The sequence below is a fragment of the Lepisma saccharinum genome, chromosome 4, assembly GCF_977018435.1.
Source record: "Lepisma saccharinum chromosome 4, izLepSacc3.1, whole genome shotgun sequence".
NCBI classification, from domain to species: Eukaryota; Metazoa; Arthropoda; class Insecta; order Zygentoma; family Lepismatidae; genus Lepisma; species Lepisma saccharinum.
The window spans coordinates 56,748,450-56,770,177 of NC_139232.1; the positions used below are offsets into that span (position 1 = coordinate 56,748,450).

A 21,728-nucleotide genomic window follows, 5' to 3' on the forward strand; every position below is an offset into this window, starting at 1 on the left:
ACCGCCAGACCTATTAACGAATGCAACAGGATTGACTTCAGCCAAAGAGAAATCAACACAAAGTCATTAACGAATTGGGATCAAGTCACTGCAAAATTGACAGTAATCCATTGACAAACTGATTTGGAGACTGTACCCAACTGACTCTTACTCCATGAAAATATATGTAAACAAGGTTGACTCTGTTCAATATGCCTTTAGTCCCTAATGATGAGAATAATATTAGCTCTTCAAAGCTTGATATCTAGACTTGCAATGGTGAGTTAAATCCAAATTTGAATTATCTTGATCTAGGAATTCAAATCCATGATCTATAGCAGATTCTGAACCTAGATTCATTATGAAATTATCAAATCCTGGATTTGTTACCCAATTTTTGAATCCATGATCTGCTAACAGAATCTTTATTATTTCAGTCTGTTAGAATTTGATATTGAAATCTTTGGAGATTCAGTTTTGTCCATCCCTAATCTAGACCTTACCTGATCAATACCCAGAGAGAACTTCATAACTTTCTCTGTATCAGAAGTAACTTCCTTACTTTTAATGTGGAAAGCTACAAAATTAGATTGGATCTGTATAAAAAAGAATGAACTGTGTGCTCTGCAATCTTTATTGCAGGTGCCATCACATTAACTTCTCTTTGGATAGTTTTATCTTGTAATTCAAATATGTACTGTTTACTTGAGTCGCTGTATTACAGCATATTTCAACAACCATGTCTACCCTATAACTACCTACCTACCATGTACACCATTATAGCCCTTTATGGTTTTGGTTTCCTCATCATCATCATGTCCTCCCACCCTCTAATCTTTTCCAAATCCCTCCTCACTTCATCTAATCTACTCCAGCATTCTAGTATGTAACATTCTCTTTGATAATCCTTCCTCCTTCATCCTTACCATGTGTCCCATTCACTTTATTCTCTGAGACTTATACAAGGTTCATTCAATAAATAACTGGAAAAGTAGTATAAAAAATCTAAAATACGACCGTGATTGTTATATGTTTCTTATTTTATAAACGCATCTGTAAGCTATACATAGCTGGGGCTAGCATGCCTGCCTCGCGCATGGGATGCTGGGAAACAGAGATTTTTGTTGAGTGAAGGCGTGAAACTGATAGAAATTCATCACCGCATGACAGTTCAGTACAATGACAACTGTATGAGTCGATCACAAGTGTACGAGTGGGCTGAGAAGTTCAAGCAGGGCATAAGCAGTGTTGAAGATTCTCCGCATCCAAGTCGCTCTGTCACTGCTGTCACGGAATGCAACAATGCTCAAGTGGAGGACTTGATATGGAAGAACCGGCGTTTGTTTTGAACTTTTTTTTGAGACCACAAGGGGTCAACTCTTGAACATTACCTGCCCAGAGGTCATAATGTAAACAGTACCACCTACTCCAACCTTTTGCACGAAAAACTGAAACCAGCCATTCTGCAGACGATGTGGTCTGGTGTCCACTGGTGTGCTTTTGCTGCATGACAATGCAATACCACACACCCAATGTCACATTGTCTAACATTGAGACCTAAAGTTTGAGTGCTCACCCCACCCTCCATATTCACCTGACCTCGCACCTTCTGATTTCCACACCTTTGTTCCACTGAAAGATGCACTAAGTGGATCGAGGTTCCGTCATCAGTGATGCATGAATATGATTTTTCCCCCGTGGAATCAGTGCCCTTATCAAGCGCTGGCATAGGTGCATTGAACTAGGGAGGGGGGACTATGTTGAAACATAGTACTGTAGTTCTTTTGGTGCTTGTAATAAATATTTATTACAACATATTTCCGGTTATATATTGAATGAGCCTTGTATATGACCTCACCGTGATCTTCTAAAATGTCGTTTCTCTCTTCATCCACTCTTTTTCCTCACTTATTGTTTACCTTTACTGGTTCAAATATCTTTTCTAATTACGTATTATTCGAAGATGCATAAGGCATTTCTATAATTTGTTATGGCCCATACTTCAAAACTGTAAGTATTAACTGGTTGTATTAAGGTTTTATATATTTAGTTTTAGCTTTTTACTATTTAGGTTATTCTTTAGCATTTTTCATCCAGAATCCAGTATGCTTTATTCTATCATAAATAGTATTACTTGGATAGTTTTTGGTTAACATCATCATTCCCAAGTACTTGATATAATCTGCACATTCAATTCTTTAATCCCTAATCATTAGTTCCTGCCTTCTTATTTTGGTTTCATCTTTAAATAATAGCATATATTTAATTTTCTGTATATTTACTTTCAATCTTGTCATTTCAGTCTCTGCTTCCAATTTTGTGCTTTTAGTTCTTTGCTATTATTGTTACATCACCTGCATATGCTAATATCTAACTGGAACAGATAACTCATATTATTTCCTATCTTAACCTTAGTAATTATCTGTTTAGTTATCATGTTCATCTTCACTGGTATGTTGGTTTAAATGAGTGTTTCCACAATGAGTTCCTTTCTTCATGTACTTCTTTAAAACTATCAAACACACATTTACAGTTTCACATGTAAGTTCACTCCATATTCATAATGTTTTTCTATGATTTATCTAATTGTAAATAATAGTTTCTTGTGCTCCTTTTGGATGAAAATCCACATTGTTATTCTCAACAAAATTTACAGTACACATTTCCTTCATTTATCACTGTAGGAAGTATCCTACAAGCAACATTCAATAGTGTTATTCCTCTATTGTCGAAACCTTCAGTCTGTCACCCTATTTGCATATTGGGCACAATATAACTTTATGGCAACTTTTCTCTCCCCATATTTTGACTATTAAATTATTTTCTTCTTGTATTTCAGGTGCCAGGTATTTCACAATTTCTGCAATAATCTTACCTAATAAGATCACAGTTCATTTTTCTGCACAGTTTATTATTCACAATCGATTTCACCATCTGCCTGGTAGCTTCGTCAGGCATGTACTTATGTGAACTTATTAGAGTGAATTACCTCTCTCCATGTAACCTCCAAACGGATATCTTTATGATCTTACCTTCTTCAAGTGATATGTTATTTCTTCATTTAGTTATACCTTTATTATGTTCACCTGTAAGCACTTGATTGGTTATTTCATGTTTCGTTGGTATCATTTGTACATATACTATTTCATACCCATTGATATTTCTCTTCTTATTCACTTGATCCTTAAATCATTCTTCTTATATTTGTATCAATTTATCTTCCTCAGTTTAGTTACGATTTTTATCTCCGTGTCATGTATTGGTTTTATGCTTGATAGCTATATTGTAAATTCCTTCCTGTGAATACAATTTCCTTACTTCATTTTGGTTCAGTGATTTATTCACTCTCCCAACATGCCCCTAAAATTTTTCACAAAGGCCCAAATTATGGCCATTTTTGCTCTAAATTTACATTTTAAAAAAAACCTTCTTCCATTTGTATATTCATAAATATTTTTACAGGGCCTTCCTGATTTGTGAATTGTCTTGTAATCACAGGGTCCCGGGTTCGATATACAGTGGAGACACATAGTGATTCAGATCCAACTTTAAACTGTAGGTCCAGTTCCAATTAGCCTATCTGTGGATTGGACTTAAAAAACTAAAACTCAAAAAGCTTATTGCCTATGTTTCTCTTCTTACCATATTGTGTCTCACTTTATCTATGCTCCCATGGATGTCCGCAGGATTTTTTCCAGGGAGGGGCAAGGAAGGTATTTTTTTCCAGGTGGGGGGCAAACAAGGTACATTTTCTCCAATAATAGTGTTGTTCCCTCAAAAAACATTGCTTAAATTTGAATTTATCATATTCATGCAATAATTAACACATATCATTGTGGCTGAAATGAAATTATATGTGACAAATATATAATTTATGGTTGACTTTCATTTTCTAGGGGGGCCATTCCCCCCCCCCCCTTCCGGATGCCAATGTATGCTCTATTTCCTTCTCTTTTGTCCTTATTTTCTGTCAGAATCACCGTTAGGGCTTGTAAAGATTGTTACATCTACAATTGACGATGCATATCTTTTAATTACTAATAAATTATCTATTAAATTTACAACGTAGTCATCTAGTGATTTCCATGTCCCTGTGTGTTCCTACAAGAAAAGAAATTACTTCAAATTCTTAATTTATGTATTGTTTTAAACTGTTCTAGTATTATTCCATTTTTATTGTTTTCTCAGTGTAATGTGTATTTCCCAGTTATTCTTGAGTGATATATATACCTATTAGCCATTAAAGCCTCCCAGAACAATTAATTATCATATCATGGTTATGTATTTTTTCACAACTGCTTTTCAGAATGTCATAAAATTCCTCTATTAGTGTCACGAAATTTTTCTATTAGAGTCTCTTCTTTTTATTCGGGTGGTTCATATACTTACAAAATAATGATGTTCTTGAATTTTTCTTTTCTTATCCTGCATATTCATTCATCAATTGTCCCATACTGTACAATGTTTTTCTTCATACATTGGTTATTATACATCCACTCCATATCGTCAAGTTCTCTGTTTTGTTCCACAATATATCACTGAATATCCAGGTTTGTCAATCTTTCCACATCATCACTTGTATTGCTAATATGTCTATCCTGCAGTCTTTTATTTGGTTAGCAACTTCCATGGCATCATCATTGTTTGAACATTTCATTACCATGTGGTGTTAATTGGATATTATCCATTGTCTAGTTTTTCTACCATTCACATCTTGTAGTACTACATTTTGACATATAGAAATAGTAAAAATAGTATAGAATTCCAGAGGGCACCATGAACAGCGTACGCTGAACCTCGCCCGCTTAATAAAGATATATTATTATTATTATTATTATTATTATTATTATAAGTAGTTGGTTAACCTCCTCGATTTGTAGTAAAATCACAAGTCTGTTGTAGGTTCAAATCTCACAAAATGAAATTGACAATGAGAGAAGAGGGTTCTCTCAAAACGTAGTGTTCGAGTGGATATATGCAGTAGATATGGATAATGCCCAATTAACATTGTATGTTAAAGAACTCTGATTCAGATGATAATTGAACATTTCATGTTGGGTCATTCCATGTCAGATCGACCAGGGCCTCCAGGTCATAGTTTTGAATTTGGATGAAATTTGGCATACAGGTTCAATCATGTCTGGAAGGATTGTATACCAAATATTAAGTTCCTCGGGGAAATAGTTCTAGAGTTATAGCCTGTAGAAGAAGGTGGTGTGCAACAGAAAATGTGACCGAAATCTGAGAAATGAGCCTTAAAGCTAACTTCAGGACTCAATAACTTTGGAACTATTGATCACAGCCTAGTGATGTTTACACACCAAACAAACCTCTAACCAAGGAACACGTGTATTGCATCAAAATACCCCCAGCTCATGGCCGTATTTAGAGGGGTGGTTTCTAGGGTTCACCCCCCCCCCCCCCCCGAAACTTCTAACATGTTGCATTAATGGATGTTCAGAAACCAAAATCTGTAACAAATTTCCAATTTTTTTTTCGAGGCATCACAAAAATACAAGGAGACAATGTTGAAACGATCGAGCTACAATTTTCATACATTTGGAATTCTGAAACTTGAGGGAAACAGGATTTATTCTCGGAATCGCAGCCCACCGGCGACCCCTCCATTATCACTTCTGCTGTCATCTTTCCAGTGTTGCTCCCACGTCACAAGGAATATAGACTGAAGATTCCCTTATGATTGTCCCAAAATTCCCTTTCCAGCTTTTAAATTCCCCGTCCGATAAAGTCGAAAATAAATCCCCCTTGATAGGAGTTCAAACCTAGTACCTCCAGTTTCGTAGCGCATTACGTTCACGATTGAGGTTACAATCCATGCACCAGGCTAAGCTTTTAAAGAGAATAACTGGTTCCACACTTTTCAAAATTCCAAAAATTTAATTTTAAAGTCAAACAACAAAAACTTTATGATTAAAATTTCCATCTAACTTTTAAAGTTTTTTCTTGAAGGTATCTAAAGTTTAATGACGAAGTAAAATAATTGTGCATTACAGTACACACTGTATGAAATGTAAAAAAAATAAATAAATAACTTATGCTGGATATTCACTCATCTGCTGGATTGAGTAAGCCCCCTCAAGGATATAACAATAATATAATAATAATAATTATTAGTATTATTATTATGGAATAAAATTGTTTTATTATTATGAAATTTTAATTATTATTGTACAATTATTATTACTATTTCTATTATTCAAATTTCTGGCGATGCCCTGGGAATAATTATGAATGAACCCCCCCAGAAAATTTTTCCTGCCTATGGCCATGCCCCAGCTTGTTTACATTAGCAAATAAAATACCTCAAAATATGCCTTAAAACCCTTACATGCCAAAAAATGCATATTTTATGTGCCAACTGTTACAACTGTAATCCACCCAGGAAGGTGACATTAATTTTTCTAGTAACCCTGATGTGAGCTTAGTATGCACACATTATGTCATCTCCATATATATCACCCAATCTACTGTATATTATATGTGGTTGAATATGCAAGAAATTGAAAAATCACCAGTAAATGGCAGATTTATAAATGGTGTAGTACAAAAGGGACAAGAGATATCCAAGCCAAGTTGCATACACTACATTATCATACCTTTCTCTAATGTGTGTCGAAATTTCAACTTCTTATTGCAAGGTGCTAATGCACAGTAAAGGTAGACCCTTAAATGTTCAGCACCAAGTTTTTATTTGCACAAGGTTTGAAATAAAAATTTATATCTCCGTAACTAAGAGTGCTAGAGTTACAAATTATAGCTCGTTTCTTTCAGTGCAGTCCAAGCTACATGCCTATTGTTGGAAGAAACCCATTTGCACTCACCAAATAGAAGAAGAAGAAGACGAAAGTTAATAATATATATATATATATATATATATATATATATATATATATATTTACAAAATATTAATCTTTTGGGCTCCACATAGGCAAGGCCAGGACGTGAGGGTTCAAAACAGTTCCTGCATATTGTCTGATATGTATTTCATTCTCATAGCAAGAATTGTGCACTTACTGATGAAACTTTCTTAGAAAAATTATTGTCTAATATAAAAGCCGTGCTTTTATTTAAATTTAAATTTTGTAAAAATAATAGTTTTATTTAACTCTCATCTTCTTCTACTTGATACATAAAAATTAAGTTTATTCGACCATGGGGGTATTGTCTAGTGTGTAAGGAAGAAACCGAGATATAAGTTTTAACTCTAGGATTCATAGTTTCAGAGATAACAAATTTTGGAATTTGGAATTTCCCATTAAAAAAGCACGACTTTTATATTAGACAATAATTTGTCTAAGAAAGTATCATCAGTAAGTACACAATTCTTGCTATGAGAATGAAATACATATCACGCAATACGCAAGGAACTGTTTTGAACCCTCACTTCCTGGCCTTGCCTATGTGGAGCCCTAAAAGATTAATATTTTAAAAAAAAATATTATTAACTTTCATCTTCTTCTTCTTCTAAACTAGCTATAATTTGTAACTCTAGAATTCGTAATTACAGAGATATAAATTTTTATTTCAAACTTTGTGCAATTATAAACTTTCTGCTGAACATTTAAGGGTCTACCATTACTGTGCACTAGCACCTTGCAATAACAAGTTCAAATTTTGACACACATTAGAGAAAGGTATGATAATGTAGTGTATGCAACTTGGCTTGGATATCTCTTGTCCCTTTTGTGCTATACCATTTAAAAAATCTGCCATTTTCCGGTTATTTTTCAATTTCTTGCATATTCAACCACATATAATTAGTGGCGTAGCATTATAGTATGCCGTACGCCCGGTGTTCCCCGATTTAAAATTTAAAAAATGCGTAAATGCTATAAACATAAAGTAAAACTTGACTATTTTCATATATGTTTGACCTTCACGGCATTAAAATAGCTATTTTTCGCGATCCGCTTGCAACGCTCCACTAACAACACTTGTTCTAGCTTTTTCTTCCAATGCCTTTCCTGGCCGGACGCCGGGCAGGTTCGGCATAAAGGACTCTATATTCCTTGCTGCCTATCTGGAGGGAAAGCTTGATCAGGCTTGGATCTCTACAGCACGCGTGCAAATGCTCTCTCGTACGCCAGCGTATGGAGCAGAGGTCTACGTGATTAGTTTACATGACCCTTCCTGCCTTCTGAAGCAGATGACAGTGGTAGAATTTCTACCTGGTTCTTCGCGCTCATGCAACTCGTGCTATGTGATGCTACAATACGCAATATTGACTGACGTAACTTTACCAATCTCAAATATACCGCTTCTTAATGGCAACTGCATTGTATAATTTATCGCACGAACAACGATGTGCATTAAAAACTAAAAGATCAACACAGTTTTTGTCAAATAAGTTGGTGAAGTCCTCGTGGTAGAAATTCAGCCTGTGGCTGCTCTACCACTTAACCCGCAAAACTATTATTTTTTTTATTATTATTTTTTTGTTATTATCTAACTGCTTAATATTAGGTCAATGGAAATGTTTAGCATTCATTTGAAAACTCTTAACATCGAATGGTCTCTGGACAAAATTATTTTAAAATGTTTATCAGCATTCTCAAGATGTAATAAACAGTGGTCTGAATTACTAATCGGCACTGTTACATCAATAGAGTGTATGATAGTTTGATCATCCGCCCACCTCCGTGTCATAGTGTTTTGTACAGCACGCCAAGACGACAGTGGCCTCTGATTCGAATCCCAGCGTGAGCACGGGTGTTCTTTGTGAGTGTCCCTTCTTCAATATTATCACTCATATTCATATTCACAATTAACCAAAAGTGGTAGAAAAAGCGAAGTAAAATAAACCAATCAATCACTAGTTGGATCGTCCACAACAATGATGTTTACTGTTGTGCAGAGGTGCTTGTGATTCAGGTAGGTTTTTTAATGACTTGCGTCATGCCAAACGGTATAAAAAAGGGTATAAAACACCAGAGTTCAAAACATTTGTTGCATAGTGAGGCATCTCATTTTCAAGCTAAAACATGCATGGATGATGTTTTATTGAAAACCAAGCTGACTTCAGGCAAATAAACAATACCTGTGGTGACTAATACCACAAGTAAATTATTAAGCATAAAAGGGCCGACACTTCCTTCGGAGTTGGCGTTCCCACCCGAAATGTCCATGCTACGGCACTGCATATAATATGATTGGGTGATATATATGGAGACAACATAATGTGTGCATACTGAGCTCACATCAGTGTTATTAGAAAAATTAATGCCACCTTCCTAGGTGGATTACAGTTGTAACAGTTGGCACACAAAATATGCATTTTTAGACATGTAAGGATTTTTAAGGCATATTTTGAGGTATTTTATTTACTAATGTAAACAAGCTGGGCGTATTTTGATGCAATACACGTGTTCCTTGGTTAGAGGTTTGTTTGGTATGTAAACATCACTAGGCTGTGATCAATAGTTCCAAAGTTATTGAGTCCTGAAGTTAGCTTTAAGGCTCATTTCTCAGATTTCGGTCACATTTTCTGTTGCGCACCACCTTCTTCCACAGGCTATAACTCTAGAACTATTTCCCGGAGGAACCTAATAATTGGTATACAAGCCTTCCAGGCATGATTGAACATGTATGCCAATTTTCATCCAAATCTAGAACTATGACCTGGAAAATTATCTGAAATTAGTCGATTTGACATGGAATGACCCTGTTGGAATCTTGTCTTTTCCGAGATTTTGTTTGTCTTGCTAATTGAGGCTCATGAACTAGATTCATATTATCTGAAATCTTTAACAGGATAGGGCTGTGAGTCCATATTCCAACAATGTCTACCATGAAATCCAAATGCAGAATTGTTGAGGATGGCTGTACAGGTAGACTGTTCCATTTTTCACAGCAAATATTTCTTTTTCAGTACACGATGCAGGCTTAAAGAATAAATTCTATATTAACTTGGAAGTGGAAATCTGTGAAATTCTTGATGGTTGTTGAAATAATTTTGGATTAACAAATCATTATATTAAGAAAATGATAAAGGTTTGCAAAGTCCAGACATGTAATTCATTTTAGAGTACAATAATAGTGAAAAATATCTGAGAATGGTAACATAGTAGTAGTTTTGGGTGGTTATTATTCTTGAATTTGGTAGATCTTTTCTTTAGACTGTTGAGGTTCCTTGACCTGCATGAGCATTATATCCTGCTTGTAAATAGTGAAGAATTGGCTGAGAGATCTGAAAGACTAGAATAAAGAGGAGGAACCATGCACAAGAACTCCAATATATATTATAACTTTTATTGTGTAGAACTGTTGCTATACCATTCTAGAAAGGTCTGATAATGTTGTGCAATGAAAGATAAAACATCCCCTACTCAAATCCCTTGAGAAGTTATAATGTGGGAAATCACATGGAGTGTAAGGGGTTTAATACATACCATATAACCAGGATAGTTATTTATTGTTGTTACTTACTTTCTACAAATCTTAAGAGGGGAAAAATAAAAGAAAAACCTGTAAGAGGCACACATACTTTACATTAAGCCATATACCAAAATATCACTGCTTAATTCAATAAATCTCATTGATATATAAAAAAGATTAACCATTTTCCAGTCATCTTGTTATTCCAATATCCTTTTGCAAATAATATCCATTTTTCATAAGAGCTTTATATTGACAGATTTAAAAATATAAATCACTTACATGTTTTCCAATGTAGCACAGCTCAAACATATTTCTTCTCAGAATATTTGAATTTCAACAGCTTGGAACATCTGTTTCCAGGAATTCAAAATTCAAAATATGTAGAGAGAAGCTGGTTTCTCTATACTATGATACACGTTCAACAAGTAAGTGTTTTATATCAAAATTTATCTGACTGTAATGATTAAGTAACATTAAATTTTATAATACACAACATTAGTAAAACATGTAGGAAATTTTACACATTAATCTATAAGTAATTAATATTCTACACCTTATAAAGAGCCCACTGTAATCAGTTTTCAACATGGCAGAGATAGCGACGAGTATTTATATCTGGAGCAATATGAAATCAATACAAAAATTTGGTATATTTTAATGAAAGAAATACCACATAAGCATCTACCAAAACTTTTGGAAATACACTTTTTGTATGATATATTAATAAATAATCACTACTATAAACTTAAATTTAAATGATTAATGAAAACAAACATGTCTTATAAACTACCTTATAAAATGTTTATATAACCTGGTTGAAATATTTTAATTAAGAATTCTGACAAAAAGTGTAAGAATAAATTATATAAAACAATATATCATAACATGTATTTTACAAGCTTTGAATCTTGTATAAAAATATGGAAATGAATTATAAATATAGATAATTGAATCAAATATGTGGTGTAAAAATTGTAATTTTATGTGTACGTGTCATGAACTACATATTTACTACATTATTTCAACTCTATTTTGAGACTGTGCAATCAACATGTCCTAACTGTTTTTATTCTTATAATTAATTAGAATACACAATGGGGGAATTAAACTTAATTTTCGTGGTTTGGAGACGACTTACCATTTGGTTTGTTCCAATTACTTTTCATGAATATAATGCATGTTTTCGCACTTTACTAAATGAAGTATGATATTGAGGTAGCAAGGAGAATGTATTTAATTCCTGCATAAGAATGATGAATATCAGGAATTTGTAGATATATATGGCTGCAAACATGTAAAAGTTGCCCTTTGTGAAGACACCAAAATATCAACCTCCCTTCCATGTATTACACCTTGGACTACATTTTGCAGACTAGCGGGGCTCTGGTGTCTTGACTTAATCCTCTGTGCAGCTCATTTGTGTCGTCCTTATGTGTTTGTGAGTGTCCCTTAATCCACCTCATATTACTATTCAATCATGGGTGACAAATGCGACCTGCTGTGGGTGCCAGAGTGGGTGTAATCATTAATGATGTATTACCAAACCTAAATGTATGACATTATCTTTCTTTTTTCTTTCTATGATATATGTAATCTGTATATTGTAAACAAGGAATAAATAAAGAAAAAATATAATAATAATAAAAAGGGAGAACTGGTAAATTCAGAGCAAAAGACATCCTGGTTTAATGAAAGCATACATGTATACCCTTGAATGTATGCAGGTGGAGGGGGCTGCTTTGGGGGGTTCCCCTCCCCCCTTTTTTATGTTACTATTCATCCCCATTATCGCGGTTAGCCAAAAGTGTCAAAAAAGCGACACAAAATAAACTAAATCAATCAAATCAAAATAATACCAATGTAAATATTACCACATTGGTAAATAAGCAGCAATTCAATTCTGTTCTGATTTTGGTTATTTTACATTGCTCTTCTACTTTTCTAAATTAATTTCGATGATGAGGAGTATTTTGATGAAACAAATGATGGAACAAACACAGCGAAACATTAATGCCTTGCCCTTCAAGCCAAGTGACCTTGCTTCATGGTATGTTACACTAATCATTCCACCAGGAATTCATGTGCAACATGTATGCACTATGTCCAGTAAGTTATTCCACACTGGAAATACACAAGGCGAGGCTACAGTTAATTTGATAGCCAGTCGCATGGTATAAATTTTGCATACAATTCTTGAAGTTGAAAATAAAAACAAGTATTGGTAATTTACATGTGTACTTTACTGATGTTATTAAAATCCCTATACAATTGAGTAATTGACTAATGAACTAAGGTTCCAGGTTTGAGTTCCAGTTATGGCATTCATGTTTGTTCATGAGCATCGCTTCATTTCATTAAGTCAGCATTCATCTTCCATAATCACAATTAGTCAAAAATGGCAGAAAAGTAATAGAAAATAAGAAGAGAACAAGTACAATTTCCATATCCGTAAATCCACTGCCTATTATTATTATGTAAAATTTCATTTCATACGTTGAGGAAAAAAAGAATAAAAGTGTTCTTGATAAACAGATTAGAAAGATGCAAGGAAATGGGTAAACTTGAAGAAATATAAAAACTAAATAAAATATCTAACACTAACGCTGTTATAATATTTAAATAAAAAGTTTTGGATGAATCTACTCATGTAATGGCATGTAAATGTTTTCAGTACCATCAAAGTCTTTGCAGGCTCAACAGGAAGTTGTGACAATAGTGCAACAATGGAATTCCAAGAGTTTACATTTTAGATGGTTATTGTTACATCCTTAGCGATTCTTTGCACTGATATGAGTAACTATTGATTGATTCACTGAAATGGTAGAAGTTGCAACAAAAGTCTTCTATAGAATCTCTGAATTTCAGAATTGTATATTTTTAATTTTAACTTTTGGATGGATCTAAATTGATATCAGCTACGGTTTGAAACAAACAATATAAATATACATTTAAGAAGCAAACATGAAATGCAACCATGGTCAAATAATATATACTAGTTGCTGCTATTAAATAAATAAAACTACACAAAGAACAAATACAATGCAGTATAAAAATGCAATGCTAGGTGCTACAAATTGGTCTATACGTCGGAGATATTAATAAAAACTATACACACCACAATTTATATTACATAAATAAACAAATATTTGAAAAAAATATTGATAATATTTAATAATTTTAATTTTTGTTAAAATTGAAGCAAGCAGGAATGTTAGTGTTCTTGTAATCATAAAATTAAAAGTTGTAGTCTCTGTTACATTTGAAATACATGTAAATTTTGCCAATCTCTGGTGCAAAGGGAGATTTTTCCTTGTTATATACTGTGTTATATGTATGTATAAAACCTGTGTTATGCATTCCATGTGTCAGAAGTTGAACTGATGGGATAATATGCTGTGGAACATTTTATAAACAATATGTGAAAGAAACATACAATATAACAACTTGTGAAAAGGAAAGAAGTGTTTCGCAAAGTGACAAATTGCTTGGTTACTGTAAAATAAGTTCTAAAGATGTAAACTGAATAAACAATTGTTATTTGAAAGGATGATTTATGTGTTCCTTTATTGGTTTCTATTATTCAATTTGGGAAAATAAATACTTTGGGTGCATTTGAGTAGATTAATTGTTTAAGTATGCAGAACTCTTTCTGGAAATTAAAAGAAAGCTAAATAAGAAAATAAAATGAAAATAATCAAACTAATTTCAATGCAACAATGTTACATGTAATTTCTAGACACAACGGTGAAACCCGAAAAATAGGAAAGCATGCATTTGAAGGAATTTTCAAGGTGGATAATTACTGTGTATACTTACCAGCAATTTAAATCAGAATATTATTTGTTAATGACAGTTATTCACTTTCACACAAAAAGCTCATGCTAATCAACTTTCAAACGAAAAGGAAGAAATTACATTTAAGACTTCAGTAGTATTCATATCCAGGTATATCCCATCTGCAACGTTCTCTATTTCTTAACCAATAATATGCTGGATTGGTTATGAAGAATATTTCTCTGAAATATGAAATTTGTAGAAACTAAGATGATAAGTGTATTTTCAAAGGGAAGTTTGTTAAAGTATATAAAAATGTAATTTATGTGCTAGAAATTTTTATTTCCTCTCTCTTGTTGCATGTAATACTTTTGGAAACAACGAAAAGAAGCAATAGTACAAAGAAAAAAATGAAAGAAATATTAAAAACATAAATTCATGCACAGCTTACAATGTCTAATAGAACTACAATAATTAAAGATTTATCTACTTATTAACAGTAAACAAAGAAATTTCTAACAATAATAGTCAAAGTCAAAATAATATTAACAATGAGAACAAACTGAAAATTATAAAAAAGGACATGATATCAGCATACAATTCATATGTCTAAGCTACATACTAAAATAATAAATTCTACATATTACTTTTCGGTATCTACTTTTGTTTTAAATTAGTTTAATGCATGCCTAACATTCACTTCTAAGGAAAATGAAGTAAGTTTAATTTGTTATTTGAAATTGTATATTTTGCTTAATGTTGCAAGATTTGATTTTTCATTGTGACCCCTTCAATGGTGAACCTGTGATGAAGAGCTGTCATATTTGTGGAAGAATACTAAAGCAGTAAACAATAACTCAAAAATGCAGAGAATTTTGTACAGGTAAAGTAGATTTTGAAATATTTAAAGTATATGATGTTTAGTATGAGCAACAAGAAATAAAACGCTACACTATAGTACTAATTAACAGAAAATAAGTTGGAGAAAAATACTTGTGTATGTGAGGAAGAGGAATGCTTACAAAGAAGAATCCATGATGAATTTAATGAAAATTGAAAACATCAATGAACATGAACATCAGAAACATTAAGCAAAAAGTTTGTATTTAAGTCCACTTTATGCTCTGATAGGGTAATCATGACTGGGATCTGACCAGCTGTGCAATAAACCTCCACTGGGGATTGACGCAGGACCCTTGATTACAAGACTAACAAGGCAACAACTATGCCATCAGGAAGAGAGAGCTATGAAGTGATACTAAAAATTGTAGTGAAAAAATTCCAACCACCCTGCCCCTTACATCTTCATATTCATTCAGTTCGAGGACAATAAATAACCTTAATGTTTTTCATAGAGGTTTGTCATGACTTAAGTCTCTTTTTGTTTTCAATTGCTTATTATGTAACAGAATTATTAAACATCACTCTTTTAAATAGTTTTTGTAAAATAATTTAGAAAGAATAATTGTTCAAATTATTCACAAATCTGAGATTGATAGTAATCAGCTAAAAATTGAAACTTTAGGAATATTTAGTAGACTGCATTTCAAAACTCATGATACAAACATGAAAGCAAACAATTATTTGCTCTAAATTCCTATGTATAGAATTCAAGATGATAATGGAATACTTCTTGCAATTTAAATGTGGGTAAATTAACTGCTCATGTTTGTGTATGATGTAATGATTAATTACTTATGTATTTTGCTGGATATGCTTTAGATAAAATTATTTTTATTTACACAATAATACTTTCAATGTGTAAATTTATTTGGTTTGATGACTATATACACAAAGGAAATATTGAACATGAAAAGGCAATTGTTATGCATTAAATAACTAAGTGATTCATGTAGGCTATGAAAAATGAAAAGTGTGTGACTGGTGAGCTGGGAGCTATTGCCACTATTTCTGGAATTTGGAGAGAAGTGTAGCCTATCCCAATCCACAAAAGGCACACAAATTGCAAAACAACTGAGCTAGGTTAATAGATACATACCTTAAAATTTTGCCATTGGGACTTGTGAGAATCAAGCCATATATACATACATAATGCATATATGCAACCACAAAGAAGAAGTGACGAGAAAAGAATCATATGCATCTAAGTTTAAAAGAACCTTACATACCTCGCTTCTTCTGACTTTTGCGACACGCACCTTTCACTGTCTGGAGTTCCTCCAGGCTCCCCTCTATCAGGATCTGCAGTTTCATATATTTCTTCTTCCTGATATGCTGCAGACATTGACCCTTCAGCTCCCCTTAATAACCGTTCTGCAGGATCCTCTGAGGTGGTTGGATGGCGGTAGCGACCATAAACAAACCGGGGCTCCTCCTCTCTACGACAACTGGAATTGGAAATGGTTTATTTTACCTTCATTGAAACTGTGCCATCATGAAATAATTTCTTAGCAATTTAGAGGCTATTTGTATCATTGTGAATATTATGTAAGAATGTTGACCATGGTAAAATACCAGAGTTTTGATGCACAATGGAACCTCAATTATATGTTTTATGGGCACTGCAAGGAGTAACTGGAGAAAATTATAATTGTGGTCCACTGTATATCCTTGAAAGGTAATTACTTTCTTATATTTAAGAAAAATATGCATTCAGATACAATACTAAAGCAGTAACACAGTAATTTTCCTCGCCTATGCATCAAAGGAAATTCTGTTTGTACAAGGGTGAGTCAAACGAAAACCTTACTTTGTTTTTACTTTTCTTGTAGATTTTTGCATGTATGAAAATTTGCCATTTCTCAATATAGACAGTTATGTACATATGTTTTTTACACCATCGACCAAAGTCTCTGATAACCTCAGAAAAATAATCTTTGGTTTAGAGGCACAGTCACATATGTACAATCTCTTGTGCTGCCCTCCTACCAGAAAAGTGACACCATTATCAAACATTCTTCTCCGTTCATAAACTTTCTGAAATGGTAGGCGTGTACAGCAAGTTGGATTGCATTGGACATTAATCTGCAGAAGAGTCTCTATAAGTTTTTTTAAGCTTCAAGATAGCAATGCTCTTCAATAATGTAAATTTGTAGTGGAGACATCATCTTTAATATAAGAAAATTTTGTTTTTCAGCTTACTTCATCAGTGCAGCAGCCTTGACAACATATGATAAATAAAATTGAGCTGACACACTGTCCTATGATTTTTGCCAGACTTTTAAGGTTTTCTTTTGATGCACATTCATATCTACATTTTATATATTCAATTTAGAATAATAACCTTTTGAAGATACTAATGCATTTATATCTTTTACTCTTACAATTTAGGAAGGATATTATGCAAGTAAGTAAAAACTATTGTTAAACAAATCATTAGCTTCCTACTTAAATTTATGTATTGATTCATCACTGAACAATAACAATTACAAACTCTAATCATTAGTGAATCTGCTTTTAATGTGATAATATGGACTAATCTTATTATTGATGTACTGAAGTGCACGAAAGAAGCACAGAGTTATGAAAATAAATTTTCAGCCATTTGAAATGTATTAATTTTGCTACTTGTGTGCTCTGTGACATTAAATTACAAGTTAACAGCAAGCAGATTGTAATTTCTTTCTTGTAACTAAAAAGGGTATTGTTTAAAATAATTTTACTTATTACAAAACATTATATGAAGACGCATTCATATTTCTAAACATATTACCAATTAATATTGTGGCAGTAGGATTTACGATGTGCAATTTTTATTGCTGTCATACCTTTTCTTGGGGTATATACCTGCTTAAAGGTTCTATTCTTAAAAATATATATTTAATACATAAAAAAATGACAAGCAAAACAAATAATCATACAGGTAATACTTAAGATAAACATTTGCAAAACAGGCATTAATTTGAACAAAATAAGGTTTCATTCCTCATGCTAAATTATATCATGCATTCAAAGGAAAATTAATTATAATGCTAAAAAAAGGAAAACTAGAAGAAAATGAAGACATGCAACATCAAGTAGGATCAACAAAAACACATTTTACCTCTGGCTATAGTCTCAATATGCTAGCTCTTGTTGTAACTCACATGTGGTACTTTCGTCTCCTGCAAGCACAAAATGTACGAAGCTTGGAGAAATTGGCACTAACTGTTATGGCATTTAATATGAAGTGACTGTATACTTTTCTCTTTTATAGCACCTGTGAATATTTGCTACTTTTGTCCCTTGCCATTCCATCAACTTCATTATCGATGAAGTTACACGGAAAAACCCATTATATTAATTTTCGTATTTGTTAACTGCAATCACAAATCACATATAGAATGCACATGCAATAGATGTGTGACAGTATAAAGCTTTCGCTACAGAAAATAAACCATCACAACTACAGTTTACAATTAATTAGTTGAACTGAAAAATAAAAATAATGTAAAAAAATAAATCTATGCACATTTGAAAGTTCCACATTAAATTATAAAAACAAAACATGGAAAATTGTAAAGAAAGTTATGTTAAAAAGTTTTAATTGGCTGAAAAATAATTTTCAAAATTATTATAATTTCAAGCCATTCACTTGCTGTTTCTAAGCAATGAATGTAACTTAATTTGATGCAAAATAAAATGAAATGAAGTTACAATCTTTCTTAAAACTTTGCATTACATTGTTCGGTTTTACATAGAGACACTGTCATAAAATATGCTACTGCTTTTCACAAAATGGTACCCAGTTTGTTCATTACATTTTATTAAAATATTTCCATTGTGTTTTATTATTGTCAGTAATCTAATTTACGAATGAATGAAAAGAGCAATCAAAAAGAAATTATGTTTCTATCTTATTTAAATCTTTGCATTACACTATTCAGTTTTACATACAGACACTGTTGTAAAGTATATTATTGCTTATCACAAAGTGGTACCGAGTTTCTTTATTACACTTTATTAAAACATTTCAAATATTTTTTTTGTTTACAAATGAATGAAAACAGCTTCAAAGGAAATTTGAATTCAGTTGTTGTTAGTTACATATCAAAATTCATTAGCATGTATGGCCACATTCTAAATTTATTCACAATTATAATATGATATTGACAGTGAAACTGTATTGAATAATGACCTTATTTTTAAATAACTTATAAGTTCTACTATTTTTCTTGTAAAATATTTATCCATTCGTATTTTACAAGCTCATTCCACATGAAATCAAGCAAATTTCATTTCTCATGGACCTCATTGTCTCAAATGTTCATGATGGTCTTATTATTAATATTATTATTATCATTGGAAGCTCCCATGGGGTGTATAAAAATTGGAAATTCCTGTACTTCTTTTCGTCCACAGGTTCTTTGATTCTGAATCTCAATTAATTAGAAATTGCAGATTTACTTGAGCATTTAAAGAAGTAAAAATTGTTGTAACTTACATAGTTGATTCCATGTGAAATCAACCAATGAAGACACTACTCAACCTCATATATTTTGATTCATTTGAAATTTGGTGCACTGAAAGGACCACCTGAGGTAAGAACCTATGCAAAGTTGCAGATCCAGATCTTTTGTAATTCTGAAATCAGAGGGGTCCAAAATGCGTGCTTTCGACCAATTATTCACCATCCTGTTAATTTTAAATTGTTAAATGTTTTGACCTATAGAAGTGATTCAGATGCCCTTGGATAGGTCATGAAGAGCTCTTTCACATGAAATATTACAAGTCTATTTTGGGGGGAGGGGGATTTGTGAAGGTGGTATAATAAAAATTTGGTTAACCATTTTCTCAAAAATGGGATTATAATTTTTTTAACAAAAATTAAATGCGATGCATGCACTATTATTCAATAATTGTACAAAATTTGAAAATGGGATGGCAATGGGATCCAGAGTTACATTAGATTTAGGCTAGGTAATACATAATAAACTATCTTGATAGGTCAGGGTGGTAGATGATTCTGGTCCACCCCTTTTCCTACCAAACAACTAAAACTAGATAAATAAACACCCTTTTAGAGCAAATACATACTTCTTTGTATGGTATTTGCAGGATAATTAAATGTAACTGCACTACCAGAAAATATTTCCCTTGTATGGTTTTCATTCATTTGCTTTGGACTTTTGTTATTGTATTTAATACAGAGCAGGGAATGGTGTTATTTTGAGCTCATGCTCTAGGCTGTTTTTTGGTGTAAATAACATATAATACAATTATAATATATTCTCAATTTTCCAAAAATCTTAAATATTTCACTATTGAAATTTCAACCTAATATACATGAAACGTTTGTCACCACCCACATCAGAACTTGTGGGCTTCTGATCTGTGCTGTTACACCAATGACTGCTAGGAAACAGCACACACCTGGAAGCCTGCAAAGTGAACTCATACAAGTTCCGATGTAGATGGTGACAGTGGTCACCAAAATCAATCGAATTTAATAAACAGGTACGCAAATACATAAGCACGTTTCAATTGTATATTAATATCTTACAACTTCTAAAGTCTCATAACATGAACTAAGCAGTATAATTGAAACAAAAGTATTCTTATGTTCCAGTTATGCCTATCTATGTCAACTATCAAAACGACAGTAACAAAATTGGGTGGTATAATAAAAGCTCAATGCCTAATAAATTATCTTGATCCACCTGTAAATACAGACACTTAAAAGGGAGGTTGCATAACAAATTGTTGAGGAAATGCCATTTCACGTCATGTTTCGTGTAGGCCGTTTAAAGTAGAAATTGCTATACATTTACAACTTATCACATGAAAAGTAAAGTATTATTGGCATGAAATTAAAAATAAGAATAAGATATTTTCTTCACTTGTCTCAGATCATGATACGATTTTAAACATGTCACTTTTTTTTCATGATGAATGCAACGAAGGATGCTCAAATATCCATTTTACAAAATCATAAACATTAGAATCAAACAATATATACTATCTGCCTGTTTCAGCATTTGCCCAGCAAGTACCAGCTCAATTTTATAACTAATTGCTTGGAGCAGTCATTGTATTTTTTGCACTTTTGAAATATTTGCCCAACTATTAATGTTGATGAAAAAAATAATAAAACTGTTAAGAAAGAATAACTTAAGTGTAACATTAAAAAAAAGTTCTTAACAGCCTTAATGTGTCAATTCCTGGCTATCCTGTGTGTGCAAGGTCTTATGCCAAATTTCAGCTCTTCCTTAATATGTTTTACATAAACCCTTTATTTACTGGGGTATTGCAGGGTATATTTTCATCATGTCAGTTAGGTATTCTTCAATATGCATAAACAATGAAGTTATAACATGCCATTTGAGAGAGCCATGATATAAAACTGAATTGTATATTGTTATGTTTAAAGAACATATATGTGAGTATGAAGATACTTTTCTTAGCATAACACCTGGCAATGAATGGAAGATATTTTATTCAAATAAAATGAATTGGTTATCCTTGTTAAATTTGTCTTGTGTGTGACAAAAATGATTTTCACATTTGTAGGGCATATGTAGACTCTGGAGGGTTCACAAGGCTAATATTAAGTTACGTAGGGGAATCTGACCAAGTTTTTACTTGTCTACATCTCAACTTTACATACACACAGAAAAAAAAGACTCCTTAGAACAAAG

The 21,728-nt window shown here is 32.6% G+C and overlaps 1 protein-coding gene across 1 annotated transcript in view; it reads right to left on the minus strand.

The window, feature by feature from the left end:
- The window catches only part of mmd (disintegrin and metalloproteinase domain-containing protein mind-meld), a 608,670-nt gene that overhangs the window by 22,577 nt on the left and 564,365 nt on the right, over positions 1–21,728 (minus strand). Inside the window, exon 26 of the mRNA XM_083121407.1 lies at positions 16,281–16,499. Coding sequence (XP_082977533.1) covers positions 16,281–16,499 — 219 coding nt within the window. The remainder of the gene's footprint in view (positions 1–16,280; positions 16,500–21,728) is intronic.